The 22,426-nt window shown below is 32.6% G+C and overlaps 1 protein-coding gene across 8 annotated transcripts; it reads left to right on the plus strand.

Moving 5' to 3' along the window:
• Nucleotides 1-251: 251 nt before the first annotated feature.
• Rgl (Ral guanine nucleotide dissociation stimulator-like) lies at nucleotides 252-22,426 on the plus strand. 8 transcript variants are annotated; one of them, XM_085193137.1, is made up of 8 exons: nucleotides 5,041-5,154; nucleotides 7,343-7,598; nucleotides 15,498-15,602; nucleotides 17,608-17,759; nucleotides 18,245-18,355; nucleotides 18,795-18,930; nucleotides 19,140-20,559; nucleotides 20,960-22,426. In XM_085193137.1, the coding sequence occupies exons 2-8, from the start codon at nucleotides 7,425-7,427 to the stop codon at nucleotides 21,094-21,096; spliced, it is 2,235 nt and encodes a 744-aa protein (XP_085049263.1). In that variant the 5' UTR covers nucleotides 5,041-5,154; nucleotides 7,343-7,424; the 3' UTR covers nucleotides 21,097-22,426. The 8 variants fall into 8 exon arrangements, with proteins under 8 accessions (XP_085049298.1, XP_085049306.1, XP_085049263.1 ...); XM_085193129.1 differs by having other exon boundaries at nucleotides 5,069-5,394; nucleotides 7,273-7,598; XM_085193120.1 differs by having other exon boundaries at nucleotides 5,069-5,394.

Below are 22,426 nucleotides of genomic sequence, written 5' to 3' on the forward strand. Positions count from 1 at the left end.
CAATTAAAAAAATAAATGTACATACGGTTATTATTTATATAAATTTAAAATCAGAATAGAATGATAAAATCTGAATGAAACGTCTATTCAGCGAAATAAAACTTAGTATAAGTAATATCGATACTTAGTTGGTATTTTTTTATTCAGTACAAAAACTATATGAAAGAAATCGGTTTGCGTGTGGCATCCTGCGTTGTGATTCGTTAGCCTTAGCAAGTGTGCAGTCGCGAGCGCAGTCGGGGCTGGCTCGGAGGTCTGGGGATGCGGGGACGTGGCGGGGGCTCTGTGCCGTTACGTGCACGCGCGACGGCGGCGCTGCCACGAAGCGGACGTGCTTCACTCACTTCGTGCGCGAAACTCATTACCTACGTTATACGATCGCATTTCTTTCACACGAGAACAATATTCTGTACGATTGTGTGAATCGAATTGGTTTACGAGCGAAGACGATTCGACTTTGTTGATAAGTGAGCGTCTTTACAAATTGCGGAAAGTGTTGTGATACGAATGCAATACAACCTTGTGGTGCGAGAAAGCGCGTGACGTCATAGGGACCGGCCGGAGCGATCATATGTTGAACACGGATGCAGTGATGGAATGTGGCCTATTGTGGTGACGTGCAATGGTACAGTGCCTTTATTTACCTGGTCTGCTGTAGCGCCGCAGCGGCGCGAGTCCTTTACGGGAACCATGCGTAGAAAAAGATGAGCCAGGATGCGGAGAGCTTGGTAATATCACTTTTGTTTAATATCATTTTATTATTTCTCTACCTAAATCACAATTCGTACACTTGCAATCTTGTGATAGCTACACAATGATATTGCTATAACTTTTTACTTATTGCCGACTGTCTACGGCGAATGTTGAATCACTATTGACAAAATGTTTAAACTCGAAGGCGTTTTCTGTTTAAGCTATTTATAATGATGATATTGTTGACTTGAATGTATTTTATCCACGCGTTCAAGATCAGTAAATTGAAGATTACAATTTATTTTATATTTTTGAAATAATAAGAATAATATATAAAGAAAGTAAAAAGTTGTTAAAGTTTTTGCCATTTTATATTAGAATAACACTTTGTATATTATATGACACATTAATATTTTATGAACACAATAATATAATTATGTAAATAGACTTTTTCCTCTTTCAAACTCTATTGCTACTAGGTATTTAGTTATTTACATAATATGCGAAATTTATAAATGACAGAACGTATACCATATGTTAGTTTTATGATTAATAATATACTTATCTATACAAATACGTAAAATTATTAATAACATTGTACTATTATTTACAAATTAAAAAGCTAGCCAAGTTAAAAAGCTGGAAACGCGCAATGTGTATTTTCCACAAAACATTTCAAGCTACTTTTGAGCTCTTCATAACTTGTAAACCAATTAACAAATTTTAAAACATCCTAGCTTGTGATGTACTTATATAAAATTTCTACAATTTAACTCATTCACTTACTCACTCATCAAAAACCTAACGCACTTCTAGGTGACCCAGAAATATGATATTTGGTAAACACATTGACTATTATACATAATATATACCGAAAAAGATCTGAAAAATAATAACATCATCAGACACCAAAACAAATATCAACCTCAGACAGAAGTGGAATATGAGTACACTACTTGCAGAAAAACGGTTCTTATTTAGGATATCCCATTCTTTTGTCGGTGAAGTCGAGCATTTAACTTGGCTTTTATTTCACATTTATTTTTTTGATGGGATCTTGATAACAACAACATTGCTTCATTATAGCTGCAATGCATTATCAATAATAATTTAGCCAAATTAAATAATAATTTAATTATAGCAAGCTTTTTACAAAATAGTGTAAGTAGAAAACATCATCACGATAATCCCTTATCACAGCCACTGCCAAGTACAAATATCTAGTAAAAGTTTCAGTCATTATATTATGCACTTATACAGTAACAACGGTGTATGCTATTTGATCTAACATAAAAAACACACTTTATTAAAAAAAATAGTCATAATAGTCCACCTCAATAGAGCCTAATAGAAAAACAAACATTGGCCTTATGGCCGTATCGAAGAGTAATTTGCTCTAGCAATGTACCAACTAACTAAATATATTTTGTTTGTACAAAGATGCTGACAAAAAATTTGGATAACAAAATATTTTCAAAATTTGACAGTTATTGGATCTCTTTTCATGCAATTTTTTTTCTTTTTCATTTGTTGACCTGAGATGGCAATACTCATTTTACGTTAGGTACATTGAGGGAATCCTACAACATATAAATGTACATAAAAATACTAAAAAAATATGTTTTAAAGCATTAAATATAAAGGTATAGTACAATAGCTATTAAAATTGAATTGCGCCACTTTTTAAGTTATTCCGAGAAAATCGAGTGTTGAAACAATTCGTGGGACCTGCGTGTTGCTCCACGGTACTCAATCATCGAATAATACCTTGTTGCTACTGGTTAAGTAAATTGTATACAATAATATGAAATATAGTCCTAATAGGATTTTTAAATGCAACCTATCGAAGTATTGTCCTTTTTTACGTTTAATAAAAGTTTATTATTTGCCATATTATATCCTTGCTTGTTAATAAAATAGAAGAATTTTAAAAACACCGAATAGTTAGGCTATTTATTGAATAAAGACGTTTTACATTTCATTTTTCATTTCTATAGTTGTAAATAATTTCAACTTAAAATTTAAAATAAAGTTATTTTTTTGTGTCAAATCTATATCGCCCCCTTACAATGTGTATAAATTATAAGTATTAATTATAGGGCTGTTCTGCTGTGTGGGAAAAAAATTAACTGATTTATACTTCATAGAAGTATGAAGTATAGTATGAATCTTAAATTCAAATAATAGCGTAGTCAAAAACTAGGGGTCTTCGCCCCTCGCTTCACTTTGCTCTATGAAATACAATGAAAAACTCATTGACGTACAATATTTGCACTCTAGTAGAGTACTAAAAATCACTCTCACTGAAGATGAGTCTATTAGGACTGAATCATAGACACAAAACATAAAAAAAATATTAAGTTGCATATATTTTGGAAGTAAATGTTTATGTCATAGTGTAACGCAAAGTATTTATAGTTATACATATAAATATTTTAAAATAAAGGTTGTCACCATTTTATTGAAACAATCATCAAGTGATCTTAAACTTAAAACTTTAACAAGATTTGTTATTAAAAAAAATATTTCGTTTCAAACAAAATATAACACACAATTTAAATATTTATAAAAATAGAAATTTATAACGTTTTATAAAAGACATATGATATAGTTATACAAAATTCACACGCACAAGTCATTTTCGTAGGGAACTTCGAAACGTTATATAATTCGAGAACGCATTTTTGTGTAGAAAGTATGAGTGAATGGAATAGACCTTCAATATTTGCCGCGCACGCAACGCAACTTAAATCTTGAATTAATAATGTTATAACGACAAACTGTTTTACGCCTCTATGATTATGTAAACGGCGATGATAAAGAAAAATGAAAGTTTTAATGTAGTACTAGTGAGTTAGATTGCACTATAGTATTACATTTATTTTAAAACAAATAGTTTTTAATGTAAATGTATATTTAAGCAATAAAGAATATCGCTTTTTATTGGTCCCCTACAATATCTAAAATTGTGTTATTTTTGGTATTTATTGCTTATAATAAATAAAAATACTTCTTCCCTATTTCCAAATTTTTATGTTTGATATGGCATATTTTTTATGGAATTATATTTTTATTTCATTCTTCTTCTGTAATACCTACGTTTCGCTTCCATGTTACAGCGTCATTACTAGCCCGGCACTGTGAAGTATTAAAAGGGCAGTTACACCATTAACTCACTCTTAGCATAGTTTTATTTCTTAAAATAGCAATATTATTTTTAAAATTCATAACAAAGTTTTCAAAATCCTAATAACGTCTATTATATAACGTCTGACGTCTTGTAAACAAAGTGTTCAATGCAAAGTTTGTTTCGTTGGTTATTTTATCTCGTTATTTAATGAAAAATCAAATGTCTGATAATGTAAGCTTTTCAAGAGGTCTGTTTATGTAAGAAACTCAAGGAAAAAATAAATTGAAAATAAAGAAAAAATACAATTATGGATTGAGTTTTAAATAGTGATTACACTTTCTGTTTTAAATAGTGATTACGGTCTCCTTTTTTGTTTGAAATATATAATATATTATCATTTTTAAATAATTAATATTTTAATATGTGAAGTGGAGGACGGAGCTGCAAATAGCTACGTGGAACGTTAGAGGAGGGATGGGACAGAAGGGATGGTGCCCTTGTGCTCTCTTTCTTTTGTTATAACTAACGACATTGAGCATTAGGGCGCGTCCTAACTATATCTCCACTAAAACGTGGACATTTGTAATGAAGAGGGAGACAGGAAGCGCTCTTAGCTTTTCTTTGAAAGAGTTTTGAATAATATCACCCCAAGGTTTTGGAAATTTTAATAACCTTCTGATGGCAAATATCTTATTGAAAAGATATTTTCTAATGGCTTAATATAAAATTAATATGTTCTTAACAGTGTTACCTCTGAATTTCTAAAAGATCGTGGACACAACTAGCAACTACATTGTAATGTATACTTCTTCATCTTCTTACTTCTTCTACTACATTGTAAAGCAAAATTTCTTTAAAATTATTAACCTTAGCAAAGATGTTAATAAAAATATTGTAAAGACCAAAAAAAATAAAAGTGTATTTAGTCCTTATGTATGACAGTATGAGTATATTAGCGGCTTCCTTCTGAAAATGTTATAATGTAAATATTATAACGTACAACACACAGCACACACACTGTAGACTAAGTATTGATTAAAATGATCTTACGAGGTGGATAAGATCACGTCACGGCTTATCATCAGTGTCTCTGTCTGGATAAATATTACATTATTATACGGACGTAGTAGTAATGTGACATCATTGATGACTCGGAAAAGCCTTGTTGTGCACATGCGTATATTCCATGTCGCTTCGACGCCGTGCGACAGAGAGGAACTACGTGCCGTCGTCGGAGCAGTGTCAAACCGCAGACGTCGCGCACCGGCCGGCGGGCATGGTCTACGAGAGGCCTTAGTTGTGAAATAAATTATATAAAACGCAGTTTTCTGGTAATCATGACATAAAAATTGTATATTAAACAAATTTATTTTAGAATAACGAATTGAGAAACATTGCGCGCAGTGCGTTTAAGTGATATCGAATAAGTAAATCAAATTGTGATTGTGGGATTGTTTTCATACATACGGCGATTTTATAAAAATATTTAGTGTATTATGCCAATGTCAAGTTTAAAAAGTGTTCACAATCTTGTCAGAAAAGTGTCAATAATCAGAGTGATAAATGTTCAGGTATTACCGGTTTACATACGTCGCGTTGCTAACACAACACTGCTAGACAGGGTTCGTTTGTAAAACCAATTTGATTTAGGAATTTATCTTAATATGTTTTTGCGGAATCAGAATCTTTATTTTCTTAAAATACAAAAATGAATATCAAAATTACGTAATATATTTAGTATTCAAATGTTCATGATGACTTTCTATCGAATTAGTATTGGAGTCAACATTGAATAATGAATGTGCAAAATATAATGTTAACTTAAAATATTTAAATTGGGCACAACAGTTTTATATGTGTATTCGCCAAATAAATCTATTTATATATTGGAAAAAGGAAAAAAAACAAACTAGATTATACCTTACATAGCGAATAATTTGTTGTCTAAATCTATTTAATCGTATAAAATTAGTTGAAGATGCAGGCATAAGATTTAGGAAGAATACGGGCGTAAACAAAAAATACTCACCTGACAAATGGCCTGCACCACCTGTCCGAACGTTATAACTTTACTAAATGAACTGTTTTATAATGCATTACGATCCAAAATTGTTTGACAGTTATTTGGGACAGTTAAATTATATGCATCTGTCACGCCAGGTGGGTCTTTATCTGTTAAAAATATGTTATTTAAGTTTAACTTTGTTTTCGTTTGAAGTGCATATGTAATATATATTTTTTTATTTTGAGAAAATAATTAAAGGTTACCAAAAATTAAATCTTCATTTTCTTTTTTTTTAATATATCATTAAAATAATTTTATATTGAACAGTACCTATTCTGTTATTTTTTCTGTTATTTTGTTTCTGTTCTGTTCTTCTTCTATGTTAAACACATATTGTACTGTCTGACTATCAGATCGATAGACAAATTGGAACAGATGGTATAGGATATAGGACGTCATTATCAAATATTTGTACCATATACATATACATCATTATAATGGTCTGCAATTTTAGGGTTTTCGAAATATTGGGCTATACTTAGATCATTTTTTTTTTCCAAATATTTAAATAAAAATATTTAAATAAAAAAAAGTTTGAGAACAATAGTTTTGTATGTTAGACGATTTTTGTAGTTAGACGATTTGTTACACTTCATTACAAAATCTATATAAACATATAAACAAACATACATGTGTATTTAATTCGATTAGAATTACTAAATTTATTACTAAACTAAATAGATAAGTCCGTATAAGACGCAAGGTAACTCGTGTACACTGCACCACTCCCTTCCTCAATTGCCCAATTTCCTCTTTTAGATGTCGACCCACTTCTTGTTATTTGGATATTTCTGCAAATATTTTTTTACTTTTTATTATTATTCGAATACACAATTAATTATTCAATGCAGAACTGCTATCTGATATCTTATAGTGTTGTGTAAATCCTATGCGGTTATGATTAAAGAGACAAGCTAGTAGCTCTTCAATGAGGATATCCCCTTTATTGTAACTGTACACATGCACGTAGTACCTATGTATTTACGTGTTAATATATTATATTTCTGAATAAGGATTTAGTTATCTAGTTACAAAACTTAAATATGTATTAGTTAGTCTGTTAAATATAACGCAGTTTTTATTCATTTAAATGGCTAACCTTGGTGTGATTGCTTTACTCGAGTGTAGGTTATCAAACTATGATAGTCTATCATCTTAAACATGGTATTTCCAACCTTATCACCGACTCCTGGCCTAGACCTTGTAGTTTGGAGTTGTATTTTTGTACAATACTTATTACGTTAAATAAATTAAGCTCTTTATTGTCTTAAAACATGTAAAGTTTATTCAATATTAACTTTTTCAAACAACTAAAAAACGAAAAACTGCAATGATTATTCTTCGTTTAATGTGAGAAAATAATTAAAATCGCTATACAATTCAGATAATTAACAAAATACCTATATGATTTAAAACACGTTTTAAACTTGGCTGCGGTGTTCTGGTTATTATAGTTAGCAATCAAGTGAGAAATATTGGAATATGATGTGTCACACAGTTCTCGAGACGATTAGTCCGCGTTAGTGTAGTTAAGCGATGTTAGTCCGGGGGTGTACGGGGGGAGAGTTCCGACACTCGCTGGCGGAGCGCACCAAGGCGCTGGCGGCCAAGTGCCACGCGCTGCGCTCGCCAGCCCACCAGCGCGACTCTCGCAGCCTGGACCGCAGACGCACCAGAAATCGCAAGTCGCAAACGCGATGGTACGTCAAGGTTAGTTGCGATCCTGGTCAAAGAAAACCTATTACTATTACAATGATTAACAATGGTGTACGAATGGTGACTTTAAAGAGGTAAAAAGTTATATTTAGTTAGCTTTGAGAATTTGTTTATAGACTTTTAATTTAAATTACCTATAATGAAATATTACATATATGTATGTATGACAATTTTACTTCTGTATTTACTATTTTTTGTATCAATAAAGGAAATTGATGTATCATATTCATCCATATTACATGAGGATGAATCAATGCCATTTGTGCTTACAATTTTAATGTTCAATTTATTTATAATTTAATTGAAAGAGATTATAAAACCGTAAATGGCATGTAATTAGAAAGATTTGGCAATTTATATACGACATAGTTTTTTTGCAATGTAATAATTCATATTTACTATTCTCCTATATATTTTTAATTGGAAATAACGAATAATCGATAATCTCTTTATATATCACCAGCATATTTATTTAATAAATGCACATTTGCCGATTGTTGGACGCGTCCTAAAGGTATCTTCTATACTGTTAGCAATGCAGGTCAAGGCTTTAGATAATGTATACGTTTAACCATTTGTACCTTTAAGAATGTCTACCATAAATCACAAGGTTCGCGTTTACACACTTTCACAACGCAATACGATATCTAATTAATAATTATATTACGTATATTATTTAAAAAATATATTTAAATAATGTAGAGCATTGTAATTATACTTTAATACATAAAAATCGTGAAGGACAGTGAAAAGTGATTTAGCAATTACTGGCCTCTGCACGTAGAGCGACTAAGTAGGATAGGTCGCGTTCCTCTAGACATGAGGTCGTGCTCAAGAGCCGCAGTCTACGGCACGGCGCTACTGACTTGAGAGCCTACCGACGTCATTAATTACTTACTTAATATCTTTATAGCGATTAAGAAATCATTAGAGTTACTTTTGCAAATTAATAACTCTAAAAATACATTTCAACAAATTTCTATGTTAGTCATTTATATTATTCTTATTTATTTCATCTAAGATTTGATAATTTTCACTGTTCATTTTGAATTTTCTATAACCTCTTTGTTAATGATTGTAGAAAATAAATAAATTATATTTTACTCTATTCTTTATATACTTCTGGGGCTATGTATATTATGGGAATATGCATAAATAATGGATGCTTAGGTTTTAAAATTCATGATTCAACATTTCAATACTGAAATGAAAACAGTGTTCAAAAACCGCCGCAAAATCCGCATTTCATAGTTAAATAGTACTAAATTTACGCAGAATTCACTTGTATATAGAATTTGAAAAAAAATTTTTTTATCAAGAGCACTCTTTAAACAATGAAGTAGACATTGTAAACATTTTCGTTGTTCTAAACACAACGTATGAATCATCGTGCCGTGTCATCCGTGAAACAAGGTAGATTCCTACTAATTACGTACCGCAATTACTGTGTCAGACACAGTGGCTTAAAGGAAATACATATGATATGTGTTCAATGAACATAGATTTATTATAATATTACCATAAATATTTAAAATAAAAAATATAACCTTGTATTAACCTAATAACAAAGATTAAATGCATAATAAGATTGTGATAAGAGGCCAGACGTGGCGCAGAGGCAGAAGCGTAAACTGTAAACGCGATAGCTTGTGGGTTCGATTTCGACTCGAGGTAATGAAATAATTTAATTTCTCCGCTCTGGTGTCAAGGCAAAGCGCGGTGTTGTGTTCCGCCGTTCAACACACAGTGCCTCCAGAATACGGCGAAAAGTAGGATGTCTAACACTATGGTCCCCCTGCGTATCCTGCTACTTGCGGGGTACAGCGTGAAGCTGAAAAAAATTAGTAGATATACTATTGGCTAATAGTTATTACAAGCAACTGACGTTTCTAAGTAAGTTTTACTGTCAATGACTTTAATCACTTTGGTATTTACGTATTTTGGTATTACGAGCAATTAAAGGACTATTGATTTAAATATAGAAACATATAATAATTAAATTAATAAGCCTGCATTGTTTATTGTCTTAGAATGAACTTGACGTTACGGTTATTCCTATACACGGGACGACGATCTCCGCGCTATCGATTGCGAGTGTGGAGGGCGACGACCTCAGTCCAGCTTCTGCTCAGCTGATTTTATTGTTTGCACCAAAACTTTATGCTGTGCAATGTATGGCTAGTTTTTATATATATACAATTTAACAAATCGTACATTATTTATTATATTGAAATAAAATCTAAGAAAGATAATATTGGATTTTAATTACCTAGTTAAAATACAACTATATCTATTCTATGTGCAATTTATCTTTATTTTATTAACTTTTTTTCTTAAAAGCAATATTAGAGTTTTTTAGAAATTTAACTGTGTTTTCTTTAGCTTTTTATTTTGTAAGCCAACATTTAAATGTAAAGTGTGTAGTTAGCGAGAAAGCGGATTACTAGATTTCCTCGTCGCGTCAAGTATTAAGTATTAACTTGTTATAGTAGTTGGTTAGTTACCGAGTTGTAGTGAGTGAAATCGTGTTGCTACCTTTAATGATACCTATGGAGATTTATAACACAAATTTATAATAGTTAATTATCAAAATTGCAAGGGCTAATTTAAAAAAAAAGGCCATTGTAGTCCAATTCGAAAGAGCTCTTACCACGTTTCCCCTGTACACCTCGTTGAGTGGGAAATGCTTAAAGACAAGAAAATCTTAACGCCATTGGAAAATATTTTTTAAATAAGCTTATGTTTTGTAAATTATTTTAAACGTTAGTGGGAAGCCACTGCCTTTAATTACTGGAAAACAATATTCAATACATTAATACAGATATCAGTACTAATAAGTATAACATATAAAAATGATTGTCGTCAAAAGTAAGGTCATGTCAGTTTAACGTCGTCGCTAACTCACCACGCAGGGCTCGTCGAGCTGACCGAGCGCGTCGGTCACGCTTGTGACCACTTGAGTGCCTACAGTCTACACTATCACCAGATTGTATGGTAATATAAATATTGTAATGTCGATCTCTACATTAATTGCAATGATAATGTTATTAAAAGTGTTTAATTATAATAGTCTTATCGTAAAAATAATTAACTAACAGTAGTATATGTATACTACAAACTACTAACTTTAGACTTAGTTTAGATGCAATAAAAACCAAACATTATAATCTTACATCAAAAATCGATATTTTCAATAATTAAAATTATAATATGTGATGTATTTTTTAAAAATATTTTCATTTTTATGTTTTTATTCTTGTTTCTTAAAAATGATGTGTCAACATTATTTTTAAGAAAACCTGTTATTAAAATTTTCTTATCTTATAGATATTCTTATTTTTATCATATATTTATTTATTCATGACTATTTTATCTTCGCATAGCAAATATTTATATCAGTGAGTCAGATAAATTATCATAGATTTAAAAAAAAGTCATAGCTAACAGCAATTGTTCTTTTATTACTCCTTGTTAAATTACAACAAAATATCATAGAAATAATAATTACCTATTGAATTACTCTTTATTGTATTTAAGAAAGACAATGATTTATGTGAAACAAAGAACATTTTATTTGGTTATTTCCAACATGGCGAATGTGCAAACTTTCATTGCAAACCACTAAAGCAATTTCGTGCAGTAACTGCGACAGCGGGCCCTTATAAACGTTGTTATGGAGGAACGGGGTGTTATGGGTGGAGACTGCCATTCGTAGAATCTGCTTTTTATAGAACTACAGTACCGCTTATTACTGATCGATATTCATCCTTGTCATGGAAAGCTCCCAATAGCTATTGACCTTTAAATTAACCTTTAAACAGGTTGCATTTTATAAATAGTTATAAAGAAAAAAGGCTTTCACGTGGTTTGTTCAGAAATACTTCATATAATATTATGTATTTATATGTACTTGAATATAGATAAAATTTGAGTAGGTATATGTAATAGCAGCAAATTGAGTTAATTCGACCTTGTTTTCAGTATACTAATTAAAAAAATTATTAAGCGTGACATGCCATAATAGTTATTATTACAGTATACTTACTAACTCTAGCTACCTAACTGAGTTAATGATATTTTAGCTTTGAAACTGCTATATTGATGTTTCGTTGGACTCGAGATTTTGTGTTTACAATAAGAAGATATTTAGCAATAACTTCTATAACATAAAATTATAAACATAATTGTTTATGAACAGCTTCAAGCCGTATTCTGCTCACAACAGGGTAGGCAAAGAGAACCTAGCGTGAAAAAGGAAAAAGACATTTCGTTCCCCATTTTGTGTTGAGTAGCAGAACTCAACACCGGGCTTGCTTCGACACCAGAGCGAAGAAATGAAAGTATAAATTGAATACTTAATTTGCTCGAGTCGACCCCTCGATTTGTACCCCTGCACCACCATTGGCCTTGTTTATGAACTGTATTTGACGATGCAGGTGACTAGACTATCGTCTGTATTTAATGTCTATCAATGTCGTCAAAGGCCGCGGTAGGTACGAGGTTTCCGCGTCGCTATTGTGACATTCGCCGGCGTGTATTTTACTCGCCATAAATGAAGTTGACCTTGCTATAATTTGCTAACTGCTATCGTGCTCTGCTGTTTATAATGGTAATTATAACAGTCTATATCGGTTTTGGATACTTGGTCTGACAGCTGGATAATATAGTTTATAATTTTATATTAATCGTAATTTTTTTTTAAGCTGTTGTGGCCCAGTGGCACAAGGGGTTGCTGTAACGCGACGGTTGTGAGTTCAATCTCCTTTTTCCATTTCCCATTTCTTCGCTCTGGCACCAAGGCAAAAACCCAGAGCTGAGTTCAGCTACTCAACACGCAAAACTTAGAAAAATTTAGCGGAAAGTGGGGAACGGGGAGTCTTAACACGAAATTACCTCTGCTACTCTGTTATACGTGGGATACAGCGTAAAGCTGTTTATTTTTTTATCTTTCCTATATCCATGTATATGTAGGTATATAGGTTATAAGGAATTTGTAACTGGAAAAAACTTTCGCATTATAACTGTTTAAGTATTAAAACCAGTTGCAAAAGTTGTTAGAAAGTTTTGATGATAAAGCTTGATTTTATGTTGTTTTGAAATTTATTTGAATAATTAATTATTAATTTATTCAATATTAGCGACGCAAAATCTTTGGTTATACATTTGAAGAGCAAGGTGTTATAATTAAAAATTTGTGACGAAAAAATTAATGTACGTAAATAGATTACTTGAAATGTGATTAAGTGTTACTTCTTTCACGTGAAAATAATTAAAATTATATTGTCATATTTTTAGAAACTAGAAACTAGCGTATATTTAGGAATCACTATTAAAATATATAACTATACAAATTACAGCATCGACTGACGATACAAAAGTGGAATAGTATGTCGATTGCTTTAATCAATTAGATATGATGGGATTGCTGGAGTTCATAATTAGTCGAAGCAATATAAATGCAACTGGCATATATCTCTACATGGTTCTTTTTGTATTCAGGTACAATAGATAATAAATATACTTAGGTACTTAAATAAAAAAACTAATATATGTACTTATTTATTATTATTGGTTAATATTTTAATATCAATAATTTATTTACGACATGAGTGTCAGAAATTCGTCGTATTTAAACAGAAAACTAAAATATATTTAAACATTACTGTGTAAGAGTCGATCTCATAGTTATAAGGAACTACTTGGGAATTAACTGTAAGATACACTTCTCAGTTAAGTCACGATAGCGGCGTTTGCTGATTCCGCTCATACGCAGTTATATAAAAATAAATAATTAGGCTACACTTAATTGGGGTAATACTATTTTTTTTTGCAACTAGGTCGTGAAATGATACAAATAAAGCTATTTTTGATGAAAACGGAAACAAGAAGGAAATAAACCGGTGCGCGGAGAGGCTACACAGCTGCGGCCGGCCCCATTTCATACTCGACCCGTTTCTCTTTTGACGAATGTACTAGGTCAGCTATCACGTACATGAGGTGTACAAACACTTTTCATGTTGTTTAGGGGTGCAGATGACATTTCAAATTTATGTTTGTAAATTTCGCGACAGTTGTAGGTTCGATTCTCACTCGAGGAAATTAAATATTTCATATCTTCAATTCTTCGCTTTGGAGTCGAGTTGACTTCCGCAACTCAACACGGCTCCAGAATTCGTTCGAATCAAAATTTGGGGAGCGGAAGGTCTTAACACTAGGCTCCCTTTGTCTACGCTGTTATATGCGGGATTCATCGGGAAGCTGAAAAATAGGAAAAAAGAGGAATGCGCGTTGTTTATTTTTATTTCCCGCTTTACTGGTTTTCAAATTTGTTAGTAGCATTAAGCGTATCGTAATTCCATCTTGCATTGGAACACGATATTTTAAAGTCTAAATATGTAAGGTATTATATTCAAACTCTTTGTTCTTATGCAAGTAGCAAAAAAATGATAACGATCGTCCGATATGATTACACTAAAACGTGGATAAATATTTATGCAAAAAGTATATATAGGTACATATAATACATCATATTTATATAATATGGTATGTCATTAGTATGTGTATGTTAAAAAAATGTCTTAGTAATATATATTTATGTAGATCGATAAGTAATGTATAAGATTTTCTTAAGTATGACGGAATGATGATTTAATACACGCACACTAGCTTTGTTTCCTTTCATAGTCATGGTTGCCACCTTCGAGATGCAAGCGTCATTCATGTGTTCCATCGGAGTTTTTCACGCGATCTCTCCACTAGAGAGCAGTCGTCTGCGTTCACGCTTTGCGTCGCGCCGCGCTACCATACTTATGTGCTCGATTTCTTATTTCCAAAGTATTTATAAACAAAATTGGATTTTAAAGAATGTTATAGTGTATGTGTTATTTAACAAACAAATGTTGAAAGTGTCTTAAGTATGACGTTTACTGTGTTGTTATAATAACGATGGATAATGGAATTTACAATATATAATATATACCTTACAAATTCAGTTATATAAGAGTGTAAATGTTTATTCTAATAATAACGAATGGACAGTGTTGATGAAAATAAGAAATGAATGATAATGATCGAGTTAACTAGGAAATAAACTGTGCCGGCTAGTTTTAGCAAGTGTGCCACGCGAGTACGATTTCACCCGCGTCACGCACATTCGTGTTCGCGAAGCAGTTTACTTAGTAGACGTTTGAACCAAATAGAATGAGATTAGCATGAACAGCTATAGGTATTGTATGATAGTGATGTGGTGTGTGATAGTGAAAGTGATGGCGATGCCCGCGCTCAGCTGAGCGGTGAGCGCTGACGTCGCGTGACGTCGCGCCATGGGCCATGTGGAGGATATGCGGCGTCAGTAAGGCTCAGCCTGTGCTATTCTCCAGTTGCTTTGATGATGATTATGTAAGGATTGAATCACATAATATACCTACTTACTTTACTTACATATTCAACACTCGTTGTTAATGGCATGTGACATATTTTTATTATTTGTTATAGATAAGTGGGGATTTTATAAAGATTTTACCTTTCAGAAAGTAAATTAATGGAATTATATATAGGTCAACGTTTATTTGTAAATTTTTAAGTATCTATATATTTTGAGGCTGTCGTGGCGCAGCCGCACAAACTTGTCTGTTGTAAAGGCGATGGTTGTGGGTTCGTTTCCCATTCGGGGAATAAATAACTCATACTGGCTAATATTTTAATTTCTTCGCTCTGGTATCAAGGCAAGGCGCGGCGTAGAGTTCCCTCACTCATTAAGCAATGCCTGAAAAATTCTGCAGAAAGTGGGGACCGGAGTGTATTAATACTACGTAGGTTCCTTCGTATACTAGCCTTGATGAATACTAATAATTATAACTTAAGTGGTATTTAGCAACTGATAATATGTTCCAGCAGCCGACATGGCGATTGTGGGGCGAAGAGCGGGTGGACGGTGCAATATTTACAGTCTACCTCAAGAAGGTGCGCTACCATCGGCCGACGCGCTCTGCTTCTAGTGTGAGTTTCTTTAATCCATCATATACCTATTACGAAATATTTATACTCAAAATTAAAACATAATAAAAAAAAATTTTGCACCTTAACTTTTAGAAAGCGTGAGATACGTGGTTAGTAGAAATTCTGTAATAGCCGGCTTTAAGCCACTTGAGACACTACTAAGATGGGCATTACACGAAGTGCTCAGACTGCCTTTTATGTCTGATTGTCGTAAAGCAATTTTGTTTTAATTATGTCTAAAATGTTTTTAATTATATTTTAGTAAGTAATTGAAATTAATAGTAATTGAATTTAATAGTGTTGATGCTTACTAAAAATGTGTTTTGTTTATTAAATCGATTTTACTCATATCTTACGATATTAGATATATTTGAGTTACTTTACGACAATTTCAACTAGCGTTTTACTAACTTCTGATTACTTAATTTGTAGTGAAAAGAATAATCATGAATAGATAGATGACATTAATGTGGAATTAATATTTAAAAGATATTAAATTCAATAATAAAAAATAAAAAAAATCGCCTACAACTCATTTAGAATTAGCGGAAAATATTTATGACTAACGGCATGGCTACTTAATGGTAAAATAGTTGAATAACGTCGATGATTCAGTCAATTTCGATAACATTGTTTGTGGTTACGATGTTGGCTATAGTCATATTCGAATTAAAGCTACTACTGTGTTTTTCTTATCTGTGGAACTAATATCAAAAACAATGCAGTGGTTGAGGAAATATTATAAAAAGCTGATTCGAATTGTTTTTATTTATTATTATTTTTGTTATTGGAAGTAATTTGTAATAGGAAAATTTATGTATTGTGTGTATCATGTTATTCTTCTTTTAATTAAAATATAATGAAAGTATAAAGGGGATTAATTCTCGTTAAATTTCACGATTTTGATATCATAAATAAATTTTGAACTACTTTTTTTTCTCGAAAATCCATGCATCTGGCCAAGATCAGGGACCATTCACAATATGAATGTGATCTTTATAAAAATATTATTTCTAATATTCTTTTTCATCTGTTCTTCCTACTTAATAATATGATACCTTTCCTGATAAAGTGGTACGCTAGTTAATTTTTAGTGTTTTGATAATGTTTAGTCATTTACGTAAACATTTGTGTAAATTTGATAAATAAACGTATTTGTAATATCTTAATATATTATTTTAAAACATATATTTATAGTGTAATTACATATAAAGTGGATGTAATTGTTCTGTTATTCTCGAAACGATTTAGCAGATGGATCTCAGACTAAATGTAGTATTTACATACAAACGAGATTCTCTTTTGAACTTTGATAACTGCAATATCATTTAAAATGCAATATTAAATTGCGTTATATCTTTAAACTCGTAATTCAATCCATTGAGTCTTTTTGTAGACTATAAGTACATACTCTATATAATAGAGGCATTACTAATATTTCCTTTTATGCTCCACTAAAGCGTAAAGTTTATGAAAACAAATAGGTACGACAATAGATTTAAGGGAAATGTAGAAATGACTATATTCTTATACTTACTTAAGCATAAAGATAATTTAACTTTGCCATTTTGTTTATTTTATGCATATAAAAAAGAAAAAAAAGTATTATTACGATATTTTATATCGATTCAGTAATGTACATTAAACATGGTGCTCTTTTACGAGATAAATAGAAAATAAGTACTGAACCAGACCCATAGGTCAATATTAGGCCGAATGCCATTTACCTGTTACGGTTAGTTTCAGTATAATTAATATCAAAGTATTAGTATGTAATTAAAATTAAAAGAGATTATTATAACTAAACGATGCACGAAGTAAACATGATTAATATTATATACGGTTACTAATCTTTGTAAGTTGAAATTTTTGTAAGCTGTTTATAATTGAACACATGTATATAATTTATCGTTTACAAACTTGGCTTTAGATTGTAATTTTTAAAGTAAATTATTTATTTATTTAATAAACAAATACTTATAATATTTTATAAATTAAATTTCAGGAATCCGACGATGAGATTTCTCACTTAGAGTGGGAAACGGTGCGTGTGCGTTTTGTAAAAGCGGGGACAGTAGAGAGGCTGGTAGAGGCTCTAGCTACCGACGATGGCGAGCTTGAGTCCACTTATGTCAACGTGTTCCTTGCTACGTATCGGTAAGTGTCACTTGTTCATTAAACTAGATGCATGCACGAAGCTCTTGAAAAGAAAAGAGATTTTTTGCATACGAAAGTGCAGAAAAGTATTAGATATTTTTAGCGTTTTATCTTAGTGGATAAATTTATGACGTACTGTGAAAAAAAAAAAAAAATAAGTTCAAAATAATTGTAAGCGAGGCGTTGAGGATAGTAGTTTGTGTATACAGATAAAATAAGGAAATTTTACGCACGCCCTAATATTTGTTAAAATTATTTGAAGAACAACAACTAGAAAAGCTAAAATACAAGTTTCACCTTAAATTTATAGGCCTTTTTTCACCTCTAAGAAATGGAGCCTTGTAGATTTATTATAATTCCTTACTGAGTATTATTGTTAGTGTAGGTATGTTTGTGTACACAATAAGAGTAATATTCTAATTATCTTTTATTATCCCTTTTTATATGATTCTTATTATTTTATATTCCTTTTTTAATTGATGCAGCTCGTTTGCGGAATGTAGTCAAGTATTGGATCTGCTCTTGCGACGATACGAAGCTCTGGCCGCAGAAGATGTGCTCCCCGCAACCGTCGATACCTCACAACAACATAGAAAGTTAGTACACGTCCACGCTTTTCATACTTTATTGCACTTTCTTTCCGCTCATTGCTTAGACAGCTCATAATAGCGTACAAAAGTGTTATGTAAAATACGGCGTTACAGTTTATAAATTAAATATGTTTATTTCGTTTTAATGAAAATAATATTAAGAAATAAATAATATTAATAAAAATATTAAATGATTCCCATCTGCGGGGCAGTTTTTGAATATATGAATAATGTTTTAAAATAGATATCCAGGAATATCTTTGTTAAACAAGCTCTTACAAAGTCCATTCAGATAGAAGATAGTAGATGTTTTACATCCATTTTTATATAACTAGCGGCTTCGCCCGCTTTATCTTATTTTAATAACAACAAAATTTTATATTTATAATATTTGATTAATAATATGAAGTAGGAAATAGGATATAACAATACGGTAATGTTGTAGGACTCTGGTGGCATGTCTCCACGTATGGTTGGACACCTACCCGGAGGACTTTCGTCAACCACCGCACCACCCCGCACTGCAGCAGCTTCTCGCCTTCACACAGCTTCATTTGCCTGGTTCTGAGCTACATTCGAAGGTTATTTCTTACATTTAATTATTTTGTAATAGTTATAATTTTCTATTTGGGACAGCGTCTAACTGACTAAACACGATCGTTGTTGGTACTATTCCCACTCAGGGGCATGAATAATTTTGATTTCCTTGTTCTGTTACAACATGTTATTACTACAAATGATAATATATACTTGACATTGCTAAAACATTTATATTTGTCGTGTTCCACAGGTGTTGCAGAAGCTAGCAGTATTCAGTGCGGAACGAAATGGGTCGACAGCGGGCGGAGTGTGCTTGGCGGCCGGCATGCGCGTGCCGGCGCATCATACCAGCACGTACCGCCTGCCGCACGTGCCGCACCGGCACTTCGCCGAGCAGCTCACCCGCATGGACATGGAGCTGTTCAAGAAGCTCGTCCCCCACCAGTGCCTCGGCGCCGTGTGGTCTCGGCGCGACAAGGACCGCTCGCACGACGCCGCCACCGTGCTGGCCACAGTCAACCAGTTCAATGCCGTGTCCTTCCGCGTCATATCCACAGTCCTGGTCGAGCCCCAGCTCCGCCCCTCAGACCGCGCCGACATTCTCGCCGCCTGGCTCGATATCGCTAGGGAACTGAGGGTGCTCAAGAACTTTTCTTCTCTAAAAGCTATAATTTCGGGGTTGCAGAGTAACAACGTGTACAGACTTAAAAAGACGTGGGCTCTCCTGTCGAAAGAGAAGACGGAACTGTTCGACGAGCTCGCGAGGATATTTAGCGAGGACAATAATAGATGGGCTCAGCGCGAGTTGTTAATGAGGGAAGGGACGGCCAAGTTTGCGGACACCGTCGGTGAAAATGATAGGCATTTGCAAAAACTTTTACACGAGCGGGGTTCACCAGGCGTCAGTCACGGCACGATTCCCTACTTGGGTACATTTCTAACTGATCTCACGATGATCGACACTGCCATTCACGACACCGTTGCCGATGGGTTAATAAATTTTGATAAAAGACGAAAAGAGTTTGAGGTTCTCGCGCAAATTAAGTTGTTACAGGGTGCTGCGAATGCTTATCATTTACCACCTGACCCTATGTTTGATCGATGGTTTGATTCGGTCATCGTGTTGGATGATAGAGAGGCGTACCACTTGTCGTGTCAGATCGAGCCGGACCCACCTAAGGATCGACGACAGAAAAAAGTGAACGAAAATAATAATCATGGTCACAGGAAAAACGATTCTATAGCCAGTACTGGTTCTAGCAATAGCTCTCAATTTTATTGTGAGACCGACGGTGCTACGCATGCTTGGAAACGGGATAGCTTGGAGCGGAGGATTTCACCGACAAGGCTATCTCACGGATCATCTTCATCTTCTCTACCTTCATTGGACGTGTCCTTGTCGAGTGCCAACAGTGGCCAGAAGCAGTCAAACGGCAAAGTGGTGGCCAACAGTCCGGCTCACGCGAATACGCGAAGTGGACCCGATTTTTATATAATTCGAGTAACTTACGAGTCCGACAACGTGGAAACAGACGGAGTAGTGTTGTATAAATCTATTATGTTGAGTAATAACGAGCGCACGCCGCAAGTAATACGCAATGCGATGCTCAAGTTGAATCTCGACGGTGATCCTGATGGATATACATTAGCTCAAGTTTTGCCGGAAAGAGGTACATATATATTTTTATTATGCGTTTTATATATAACGAGCGTCCCACACGCGGCTTTGCCCACTCATACAACAGTTTTAACTTTTTACACAACTTGTAACGTTTGTGTCGTTCAGAAGTATTACTGTAAAATTTCATCTAAATTCATTCTGTAGTTTTTACGCAAATCTGGAACATTCGATGATTTTTAAAGTCGGTTTTTATTCTTGTTATAAAATAATTTATAACTATATATAGAGCATATATAAATGGCAATTAAACTGTTTCAATTTATTTTATCACTATAAGTAGGGTAGGCGGAGAGAATAGAGTGCCAAACGCTACGGCAATAAAAAATATAATTAGCTTTTAAGCTTTTCGGAACCTCTTTTACATAACACTGGTATTATTTATTTTACAGAAATGGTTCTACCAGCGAACGCAAACGTTTATTATGCAGTAAACACTGCTTATAATTTAAACTTTATTCTACGACCTCGCAAGAGCCAACAAGAAGAGTTAATTATCAACGGCAAAGCCAGAAACAAAAGAACCTGATTATACCTCAACATCCCTTCAATATGCTGTTGCCCATTAAAGTTATAAAGTGCTATCCGTGGTTTCTAGAAGGGAATAAATGGACTGAAACACTCATTGCTTGTACAAAATCATTCATTAATCTCATTATATAGAGTTAATAAATATGTGCCTGCCTTGTAATAATTAAATCGCATAACGCAGTCACATGTAAATTATATGTATGTGTGTTTGTTCTTTTTTTTAAATTAATTAATTTAGATACTGTGATGTATACTCAAATTTTCTCTTTAGAAAATTGTTTATTGATATGTATTTATAATTTATATAGATTTGTTTCAATGCTACTTAATATTTAGTAATATTAATTTATATGGGTCATTTCATGACATTTTTATGCTTAAAAATATTTTTCTTAATGTTTGGCATGTTGTATGTGACTGAGCGAGAGATGCGATGTTTGTGTGTTCTTAGAATAGAAAAAAGTGTTTTGGACACTCTTAATATAATAATAATAAAAATGTACCTAAATGTAAATATCATGCTCTCAATGCCACCTGTAATTTAAGTGTTATAAAAGTATACTTTGGACTTTTGTGATTGTCAATATATGTATATATTGGATATATATTTAATTAATAAGAATCTCGTTAACTAAGGTTATTCTAGTAAAGCTAATACTAAGCCAAAGGCGAATAATTTAATGTAATAGCAAGGTGCTGTCTCCCTCTTGTATTATATATAAATTTAGAAGCTTTAAAATTTAACATCTTTAAACCGAATTTTGAATGATACTTAATAACGTAACGTTTTCTACTCATTGTTATATTATATTGGAGGGGATGAAGTCGAATATAGGGTAGTCTATTTATAATGAAACTAAATGAAAAGACTAATATAACCTGCTAAATTATTTGTACACTTGTTGTGTACCTTTTACATTACATTAACTGCATTTTGAAATATACAATGTGCCTATACTACTGTTAATATTTTATATATCTATCTCTCTCTGTTTTTGGGACATATTGATAATACTCTTTTAGAATAATAAGTGTTCATGTTACCCGCAGATGTAATAGTTTGGAGGTATTGCAATGGTGGTTTAACCTATTTTAACTATATTCATGAAAATTCTAATATAACTGTGTCATATTTAAATCAATTGTATTGCCATATTATGAATGAAAGTATTCTAAACATATTTCGGTTTTGCCACTATTGTAAACAAATTCTTTGAGGTTCTGTAAATAATTGTAGTTTCTGCGTAATGTCGTAGCTGACCAGTGTCCCCACGTAATGTGTTATACGGTTATATATTTTGTATAATAAAATATAATGATAATATAAA

The sequence above is a fragment of the Heliconius melpomene genome, chromosome 1 (assembly GCF_056956725.1).
Source record: "Heliconius melpomene rosina isolate 202511_hmr_F chromosome 1, ASM5695672v1, whole genome shotgun sequence".
Taxonomy (NCBI): Eukaryota; Metazoa; Arthropoda; class Insecta; order Lepidoptera; family Nymphalidae; genus Heliconius; species Heliconius melpomene.